The 10,486-nt window shown below is 34.8% G+C and overlaps 1 protein-coding gene across 1 annotated transcript in view; it reads left to right on the top strand.

The window, feature by feature from the left end:
• The first annotated feature begins 3,164 nt into the window (after positions 1–3,164).
• Positions 3,165–10,486, top strand: part of LOC102584935 (T-complex protein 1 subunit alpha) — a 9,903-nt gene continuing 2,581 nt past the window's right edge. Inside the window, exons 1-13 of the mRNA XM_006347855.2 lie at positions 3,165–3,477; positions 3,575–3,639; positions 4,841–4,930; positions 5,023–5,109; positions 5,216–5,275; positions 5,392–5,442; positions 6,339–6,434; positions 7,372–7,437; positions 7,715–7,932; positions 8,394–8,490; positions 9,132–9,218; positions 9,731–9,865; positions 10,083–10,187. Of these exons, the coding sequence (XP_006347917.1) occupies positions 3,405–3,477; positions 3,575–3,639; positions 4,841–4,930; positions 5,023–5,109; positions 5,216–5,275; positions 5,392–5,442; positions 6,339–6,434; positions 7,372–7,437; positions 7,715–7,932; positions 8,394–8,490; positions 9,132–9,218; positions 9,731–9,865; positions 10,083–10,187 (1,230 nt within the window). The 5' untranslated portion in view covers positions 3,165–3,404. The remainder of the gene's footprint in view (positions 3,478–3,574; positions 3,640–4,840; positions 4,931–5,022; positions 5,110–5,215; positions 5,276–5,391; positions 5,443–6,338; positions 6,435–7,371; positions 7,438–7,714; positions 7,933–8,393; positions 8,491–9,131; positions 9,219–9,730; positions 9,866–10,082; positions 10,188–10,486) is intronic.

Here is a 10,486-nt window from a genome sequence, read left to right as displayed (position 1 = left end):
TTAAGGGAAATGGGACTAAAAGGGGGTCTTTCTAAGCCAGTGTAAAAATATAACTATTTTAATCTAAGTATGTAAAAAATAATGAGAAATGGCCATCTTTAGGAATCTAATTAAATTAAACCAAATCAAATAAAAGGTTAGAGGTAAAGTAAACAAAAGTAAATACAATCAAAATAATAGAAAGAGAAAATAATTTGGGCCCTTTGGGCCTGTTGCTGCCCAGAACATTGGGCCAAAAGCTGCTGATTTTTTTGGGCTTTGACCCCATTTTTCTTCAAGAAGTCTGTGTATACACCTTATGTATACCCTTGTATACGGACCATATTTGGGGTCCATATTTCTGCGTTTTTCCTTGAATATTAGTTGTTGACCTGTACGCCTGTATTTTTTGTATATTTCAGCCCGCAACTTTGGTTTTCCACCTATATATCACTGCGTTTTTACCGTATATCATTGTATACAGCAAATGTATCAACTCTTTTTCAATGTTTCAGAACATGAAAACCCGTTTTCCATCCCCTATTTACACTCCGAAAACCTGTATTTCAATTTATTGTCGGCTGACTCAAAAGGAAGGGACTTGAGCCTTTATGGCTCTCTTGAAAATGCGGGAAATAAATAGGAGGTCATGGTGAACTCGGAGCAAAATTTCACATGCAAAGAAAGGGTGTTGAGATTAGTATTCACACTTAAACTTACTCACAAGAACGACATTTTAATAAGAACACATTAAAGCATGATTTTAATTTATAATAAGAACACATTAATGCATGATTTTTAATCTTCCACCTTTTATAAGACACATATATCGGTGCTACGACAACTTATCAAACAAACCCAACAATAGATCTAAAAAAAAAATAAACTAATATATACATATATATATATATATATATATTACTCCTACAATGCAACTTAACAGTGAAGGAGAAAAAGAGAAAAAAAAATCTTCAACTAATCAACTCAAAAATCCAAAACCATTGTATCCCTAACAATTAACGAAAGGGAAGCCAAAACAATAAGACATCACAGTTAATACAAACTTTTATTAAGTAAATGGTCATTCCGGCGAAGAAATTAGATGAAGACATGGTCACATGATGCTTAAGTTCAACAAACTAAATGATGAAAAAGTGAATGAAAACGACTTGGTGAAATACGCTCGAATTGCAACACACGAATAGGGGCAGTAACTAAACAAAAAGGAAACTTAATTAGTTACATCTTGCTAACATTTAACTCGCAATACTATATCACGATGGTGTAACAAGTCAAACAATAAAACTACTCCTAAGCTAATGATCTCTAGGCAGAAAACGAAATAGAACACCCATTATACAAAAGGGAAACGAGAGGCGGGAATAAGGACATTACCTTCTTCAGGGCAGCGTTCCGAGACAGATACGAGCTTGAGTTCGACTTTCCCACCACGTGAATTCAAACACGAACAATAGCCGAGAAGCTTGGGCAAGAATATCAAAACCTCAAAAAAAAAAAAATGAATACCTCCTCTGTTTTTCTTGAAATATATTTAGTTGGTATTAGTTATTTTCTTTGATGCCCTTAATAAAAATTTCCCAACTCAAAAATCTCCAAAAAAAACTCCCCTTTATAGTGAACAGGAAACGATTATATATAGAAGGGGATAACTAGGGTTTTGAATTTAGGAGGGAAAAGGTCGAAATCCGAATAGAAAGGGTCCAATTCAAAAAAATAAATCAAACTCCCAAAATCTTTCACCCTTTTGGGGAGACAACTTTTCCTTGCGATTTCAACTCATTCCGGAAGAGGAAAGGGGGGTCCAACGCGTGCCTACTGCCTGCTGCGATATTAAATGAGGATAGGGACGTCGGAGTTGGATATTAACGTTGGGGGATTTTTTGGGTTTCTTCGCGTGAAGGAGACGCAGGGGTCGGGGTCGTTTTGCTATTGTTGTGAGCAAAAATAAAGAAGAATGAAGTGGGGTCCCTTGGTACTGCACGTTGCTGGTGATGTTGTATGTATTAGTTTTGAATGTTATTGTATTGTATTGGTTGGGCTTGGGTTAAGGGATTATTGAAAGAATGGGTTGCTAATTGGAGGAAAATAGAATTGTTCAATAGGAGTTGGGCTAAATGAAAAGAGGGGTTGTTGGGTTGATTTGGGCTGCTGGAAAATGGGTATTTGGAGTTGGAAAAATAAAATGGGTTATGGGAGTTGACAAATGGCTTGATTTGGTTTAAAAGAAAAGGTTCTATCGGATTTAAAAATTAGCCAAATTTAATAAACTAGTGAATTCGACTACAAATTAAATAAGACGAATTAATATTACTTAATTAACGAGCTTCTTAATCTTAACGAAATAAAATAATTAACTTAATTATAAACTAATTACTTTAACAATATAAACGACTAAATAACCAAATATTTAAATAAAGCTAAAATCCTTTCAAGACAATTTTCGAACATTCGTAAAATATACTAATTAGATACATAATTATATAATAATTAACTTAATTATAAACTAACTAATAAACTCAAAATTGTAAACTATTAGATAACTAAACAAACTAACCAAATATCTAATTAACAAAATCTTTTTGAGACGATTTTCCAATATTTATAAAATGCACTAATTATATACATAATTATATAAAAGACATATTATTATTTAAAAATTATAACAAGTGACACACTTTTTGAAATAACTCGCAAATTATTCTATTATATTTTTTTTCAAAATTTCTAAAATTAATTATTTTAAATCATTTGAAAATTAAGAAGCTCGAAATTAATTATTATCGGGGAGGGTCAAAATTAGGTGTCAACACAAAGAATTCCTTTTGTTAATCAATTACAATTCAAATATATTTCAATCAAGTTTATACTAATACTACGTTGCATATTTCTTAGTATTTTAATAATATATATATGTTATTTATGAAACTATATACTTCGGTATGTTATTTTTAAATACCAAATACCAAAAAAATTAAAATGTATACCATATATCACATCAAATTTCATAATACCAAAACCACGATATGATATGATATTTCGGTATATACCATACCATGCCGACCTATTTAGTATTTTCCATAGTCGAAACAAAAGTATTTTTCATTTATTTTGTAATTTGTGATTTTTTATTAGAAACTAAGAAAAGAAAAAAAACTTCTAGGGCCAAATATTATTTTCAAGGGTACAAACCTAAAACCCTCGCGAACGAGCAGTAAATCTCAGTTTGCTTCTCCTCATTTTTGTACCCAAACATTCCACACTACAAAAGGCTTTCGTATTCTTCGAGAATCCGCGCTTGTCTTCACTCCATAAGACCATAACCCGATCTAGGGTTTTTTCTCGTTGCCGATCTCCTCGCATTCCCAACAGTCTCGTCACTTTTCCGGCCAGATATTCAGTCGGAAATGGCATATTCAGCACAAACTCTTGATATTTCCGGCGACCGCCAGTCCGGTCAGGATGTTCGCACTCAAAATGGTACTTTCATATCTAGCTACCTTCCCCCCTCTATTTGTATTAGTTTCTCTTTCTGCTTAGTGAAGTAGTGATTGTGTGTTGTATTTTGGGATTTCAGTGACGGCATGTCAAGCAGTAGCCAACATTGTCAAATCTTCGCTTGGACCTGTTGGCCTTGATAAGGTTCGTTTCTATTTTCCCTAGCTCTTGTATATGTTTATGTACTCGTATCTGCATCCGGTTGGCCTTACTTGTCAAAGTTACTAACTATTTCTCTCGTGGTTATGTATCTGGTTGCCAGTTTTTGGGAGGATGTTCATGCCTAGAGTTTTGAGATGTTTTTTTTGTGAAATTTCTAATTTGAAAGATAAATTTTTGAGAACTCAAGCTTTAATGGAATGGTATATTAATGACAGGTAGAATCTATAGGATCCTTAATTGCTGAAGTAAGCTAACTAGCATTTTCACAGTTATGTATAAATGTGCAGAGCAATTCAGAGAATATTATGTGAAAGCTTGAGTTCTCTGGAAGCCTCTTGGATTGTTGTTATTTTGTATCAAATTTGTTCTTCTTTATGTGAATGATTTAAGGATGAGAATAACAAAACGTTAAGTGAGCATATTTGCCATGCTTGCTCATACTGAGCATTTTAGCCTGTGATTATCAATAATCCGTAAGACAGGTGCAATATGGTATGGCTATGGCTTCTGTTCAAGCTCATTTTAGTTTATAAGTATCAGCACTTGGTTAACACGTCAGTTGGTGGGCTAAAAATTAGTTCAGAATCAAAGCTGAAGCCTAATGCCCTGATTTGTGACAGTCACAATAGATGTAGAATGATACCCTTAAACATTTATGAGCAAAAACTATTGTGTACCGGACATGTGAAGTGGCATAAATATGTAACAGAATAATCTGCTCTAGTTTAGTTTTGTAATCTGAAGATGGATTTTAAATTGAAGTACCAAGGCTGAATAATCATTTACCAACCCAATGCATTATTTTTGACATTGAACATGATGTATCTACGCTTAACACTTATTTAATATCTTAAAGTATGGAGTGGATTATACTTATTACTTAAAATTCATCGAATTAATCATCTTAATGCCCATCATATTTCTATTTGTCCTGTTTTTTAGGAGCTGGAGTCTGTCACCACCCCAAAATTTTCTGCTTCTTACAAAAACTATTTGATGCACATTTTCATAGGCTTAAACGATTTTTGAGATAACACAATTGGATCTGGCTTATATTAATGAAAAAGAATAAAATGGCTTTGATTTCAACATTTTAAGTGCCCCCCCACCCTCACCTCCACATATATTTAGTGTTTGAATGGTTACTTGATTGTTGACTCACTGGCATTGCTATGAATCTTAGATGCTTGTTGATGATATTGGCGATGTAACAATTACTAATGATGGTGCTACAATTCTGAGGATGTTAGAAGTTGAGCATCCAGCTGCCAAGGTAACCACATGAACCTTCTATTTTCTCACTCAGGCATAATGTATAAACATTTTGTAAAAAGTGATGGACCATTGTAATGCACTATCTCACAGGTTCTTGTTGAGTTGGCTGAACTCCAAGATCGAGAAGTTGGTGATGGAACAACCTCAGTTGTTATTATAGCTGCAGAATTGCTTAAGGTATTCTTGCTGACCTATTGCAATGCACACGCTTCTCTGAGTATTTTCAATTCAAACAGTTAGTGCTCATAGTTTTGGTTGATATTCTCTGTGTTAATATTTGCAGGGAGCAAATGAGTTGGTGAGGCACAAAATTCACCCAACCTCGATTATCAGTGGATATAGGGTAACTATCTGCATTCATTTCACATGCAACTTAAAAGAATAATGACAATCCCTTTTTTTTCGTGATTCCAAAAACAGAAAGCCTGTCTAATATTATACTGCACTTGTTTCTCGCAGCTCGCAATGAGGGAAGCATGCAAATATGTTGAAGAAAAATTGGCTGTTAAGGTATTGATTCCTGGTATTTGGCCTTCACGTGTGTAATACTGTGTATTATGCTGATGTGTCTACCACATGTGAAGTAGTTTGTTCAAATACTAATCTAGCTTGCATTATCTTTGAACTGTATATTATACCTAGCGGACCTTATAAGAAAAGGACATTGTCTTAAATCTATGATTATTAAGTCAAGAGTTTCATTCCTAGTGAAATTGTAAGTACAGGTTGCACTTGCAATTTCGAGTGTCTCGTGATTTATGTCATTGCTGTGGTGTAAGAACCAGTTTAATCCTTTATCCTATCAGGTTGAAAGCATGAAAAAGGTTTTCATCAATCTACTGCATTAGGAACCTTAGACTGAACATTTTGCCTCCTTATGTGGTGCTTTAGTGCAGCGGCATGGTTAACACATGTCTCTCATCCCTCATGGGCTCTGCTATTAAGAGCATAACATTGGACAATAAATATTATTGGCAGAATGATATATTAGCTGTTGAGGAAATGGTATAAATGAATCTTTTAGTGATCAGGTTTTAGCATCAGAAAACTAGTTCCTGGACACTTGTAACTATATCTTTACATGTAATTGGAAATAAATAGTTTTTAACTTGGTTTATGTGTTTTACTTCATAAAATTCTACGATTATATATTTTTTATTATAGTTATTTATTGTGTTTATAATTATATATTTTTGCATGTATTGTGTAATTACATTTATATATATATATATATATATATATATATATTGTTCTTTATAAAAATCTTTCATTGATATAAAATTTATATTTAATTGGGCTTTGCACTTTAAACCCTAGCAGACCATGGTGCATTTCAACGCTTTTCACTTTTGATGACTATGTTAATGCAGTTCATGATCTTTCCAGTTTGTCCACTGTTTTTTCAGGTCGATAAGCTTGGAAAAGATTCTCTTATAAACTGTGCCAAGACAAGCATGTCATCGAAGTTGATAGCAGATGATAGTGACTTCTTTGCAAATATGGTATGGTGGTTGTTGAAATTGGATTATCTTGAATAAACTGTGCCCATTCTTGGAAAAAACCTAATGATAAGCTTTTTGATTATTCAAATCAAGTGTATTAATAGTGCTCCGAGCCTTGTCCCAATACAACAGGAGAGTATATCAATGTTCAAATAACCTAACAAAAATCTTATCTCCCATGTATGTGTAGTGTAATGGTTTGGTTTTATTCCCGCTTTAGTCTGAACCACATCTTAGTGTCTCTATGATATTGCTGCCTTTAGGCAATCAATTACTAGACTCGTCATATGAATGCTTTCTGGTTAGTAGCATTCTCATACTTTGCTTGCATACAATTAGTGTGGTATTGATGGGAAAAGAATGGTAACTAGGGGTAAGTTCATATTTCCTATTGTTTGTGATGCTTTGTAAGGGGGAAAGAGTGGGCCTACCACTACTAAACTTCCTGCAGTTTTGTGTATAGTGTTTTGAAATGTTGTAGCTACCTAATTTAATTTCTTGTCCCATTTGAGCTAGCCTGATTATTGTAAAAAAGTTGCTTCTTCTTTTTCTGCTTCCTTTTCACATAAATTTCCCAAGATGTACATCTAACTTAGGTTACTGAAATTATGCGGTTAGCAATATTGACCTTTTTTAGTCAACTTCTATTTAATTCATTATATTGTGATTCTGTATTTTTTTGCTTATAGGGCCCTAACTGTATGCTTGTTTAACAATTGTATGTTTGCTCCTTGCATAATTTTTCATACTTGTGTATTGTCAATGTTTGAAGATCTTTTTTCGTTGCTATTCCTTCTCCAATGTCAACCTTTATCATGCATGTGCATCTAAATTATTCAACCAGATACATTTTGCTTTCTAAGGGTCTTTTGTATCCATATCTTTTGTGAAACATCATTCCCAGGTACCATAATCTTTAGCAATTGGTATTTTGTAGGTTGTTGAAGCAGTACAGGCAGTCAAGATGACTAATGTTAGGGGTGAAATCAGATATCCTATAAAGGTGTGTTGTTCGTTCAAGAAAACTTGTTCTGATAATTTGGAAGGTCTTCTCTATAGTTTTGTTAATCTGGAAGCACATTAGAACAATTTTGGCCTGTTTTTGTTTCATTTATACTTTCTGTTGCTTTTTGGAGGTAGCCAACATACCCTTACTGTTGAGGAATACAATAGTACCAGTTTCAAAAAACTAATTTTGTGCAGTTTGATTTAGTAGATTCCCTAGATTGTTTGACATCTAGATCAAGCACTAATATAAATCAAAATTTATGTCTATCCAGGGTATTAATTTACTAAAAGCACATGGGAAAAGTGCAAAAGATAGCTATCTATTGAAGGGTTATGCACTGAATACTGGCCGTGCTGCCCAAGGAATGCCTCTGAGAGTTGCGCCTGCACGGATTGCTTGTCTTGACTTCAATCTTCAAAAGACAAAAATGCAGATGGGTGTTCAAGTGTTGGTAAATGATCCTAGAGAGCTTGAGAGGATTCGCCAAAGGTGATTTTTTACTGGACCATTCAGTATGTTCTGTTGCTATCAATGTGTTAGCATCAAAACATCGTTCTACTTGTCAACTTCTCATATCTGAAACCAAAGAAATAGCAACTAATATTTGCCACATATGGCCATGATCAGTGTTGGAAATTTTTTATTCAGAAATGTTATCGGGAACGTTGAGTGTTAAATATTTCCTACAATTATGTGATTGTTTAAATACGTTGAGTATTTGACTGATTACCACAGAGTACATTGGATATCTTATTGCGGGTACTGAACGAAATATGAGGTTGAGGCTGTTGTTTTTGACACAACTTTTTTATCTCTAATGATCTCCCAAGGCTGTTTTGCTTATATAACTTGGGATAACCGATGACATTCTGTAGCTATGATTTGCAACATATTGGTTAAACCACAGCAGCATGTTGTTATCTAGCCCTAATGTAAATTTATGTTTACAGAGAAGCTGATATGACAAAAGAACGGATTCAGAAACTTTTGAGTGCGGGAGCAAACGTCGTCTTGACTTCAAAAGGAATTGATGACATGGCACTGAAGGCAAGCTGCTAACTTTGGTTTCACTTTTCATGTTTTGCTGTCTCCTTCAAATGCTCTACTCGGTTGAGAATGAGTTCCTATACCTAACTCATACTAAAGTTCCCTTGAAAAGGCAACAAATGCTTTGTTTAATACCGGGGCTTTATTTTGTACATTCTAGATGTTCTCTTAATTTTTCCTGGCATGTTCTTGATAACTGTTACCCTTATTGTGTCAGTACCGTTACAATCAACTTCAATGCATGGGGTCTTTAAGTTTAAGTCTCAGCAGAGCAAAAAACACTAGGTGATTTCTTTCCATCTACCGAAGGGTTGGTGAGCATAGCTACTCGGTACCTGTTTGTTGGTGGGAGGTAGCAGGTACCTGGTGCTGATATAAATTTTAGCCCTTTTATAAATTATTTACTTTAGATAAAACAAAAAAGGTTAAAAAACTAGCTCTTGTTGTGGATTTACACGTGGCAGTCATGGTAATGCTTGTTTTGGAAGGTTGTAAAGCTAGCAATGCTGACATCTGTCATAACTGTCCCTGCTAGACAAATTCCATCTTGGTTACTTCTGCTTGTTTCTTGTGTTTCTTTCTATAGTGTGATTGCAGAAGCTGGTGCAGTTATGATCTAATTTCATATTTTCCTGTTTCAGTACTTTGTGGAAGCTGGTGCCATTGCTGTTAGACGTGTACGCAAAGAAGATTTGCGCCATGTTGCCAAGGCAACTGGTGCAACTGTGGTATGTTAACTAGACTGATACCTAGCTTTAGCATGCATTTTTCATGATCATGAATGTCGAAAAGACACAATTTGTGTGGCGAGTTCTATCATGTAATCCACAGTAGACTAAAGATGAACAATGAGCATCATATGAAGGACAAAAAGGTTAGAGATTTCTACTTGAATGGAGTTGGGATCAAGAAGAATGGATAGAACCAACTTTCAGTGAGTTTGTACTTGGTTTATCAATTGTTGGATTAACTGCAGTCCAGTTGTGAGGACATGAAGTCTCTTACATAAAATTGTATGTGAAGTCTCTTACCTTGTGAAAGCAGAATATATGATAAGCTGTCTCCTCCTTAGACAGCTGCTGGCTGCCGCCCCCAGTAGGTGGTTGCAGGAACAAAGAGAAACAATATATGAGTAGGATAGTGGCGATAATTTTGGGCGATTGTGATTTGTGATTTCTGGTAATTACTAGCATAATCATTTCTGGGAACATGACATGTGCTCATGTATAATGCTCTACAGGTCTCAACATTTGCTGATATGGAAGGAGAAGAAACTTTTGAACCATCATTTCTTGGACATGCTGATGAGGTGGTGGAGGAGCGAATTGCTGATGATGATGTGATTATGGTTAAAGGAACCAAAACCTCAAGTTCGGTATGTATTTGCACTGAATTTTGAGTTTATTCTAACTATGCTCATTACTTGTTTAAAACTGCAAAATAGTTTGAGCCTATTCTTCCCGTGACTCTTATTTGTTGTCTTCGATGTATAAAATGTTGTGGCTCTTGTGGTGTTTTTTCTTTCCAAAATGATGATTGTGTTGAAACTCAAAGGTTATGAATATGGACTCTGATGCTGCTGCTTTTATCAGGTTTCATTAATACTTAGAGGTGCAAATGACTTTATGCTTGATGAGATGGAGAGGGCCCTCCATGATGCTTTATGCATTGTGAAGAGAACACTAGAGTCATCAACTGTAAGTCCATGTATCCAGAAATTACTTCTAAATGCAGTTGTCGTTTACTTTGATGAAATTATACAGATAACAGGTTATGTTGGGGGCATCACAATTTTATGCACGCTGCAAGGAAGCTTATTCTCTTATACTTCCGACTATGTTTAGATCTATAATAGGTGTAGGTTATCAGTTTAACTTGTTTGATGAACTTACTGTACTAGTGTAATTACATAGGCATGATTAAGGGGTGTAACTCCAACAACATACTCAATGTGATTTCACAAGTGGTGTCTAGGTTTGGGGGGGGGGGGGGGATT

This window comes from Solanum tuberosum, unplaced genomic scaffold, assembly GCF_000226075.1.
Source record: "Solanum tuberosum cultivar DM 1-3 516 R44 unplaced genomic scaffold, SolTub_3.0 scf00095, whole genome shotgun sequence".
Lineage (NCBI taxonomy): Eukaryota > Viridiplantae > Streptophyta > Magnoliopsida > Solanales > Solanaceae > Solanum > Solanum tuberosum.
This window is presented reverse-complemented; position numbering and strand designations above follow the sequence as displayed.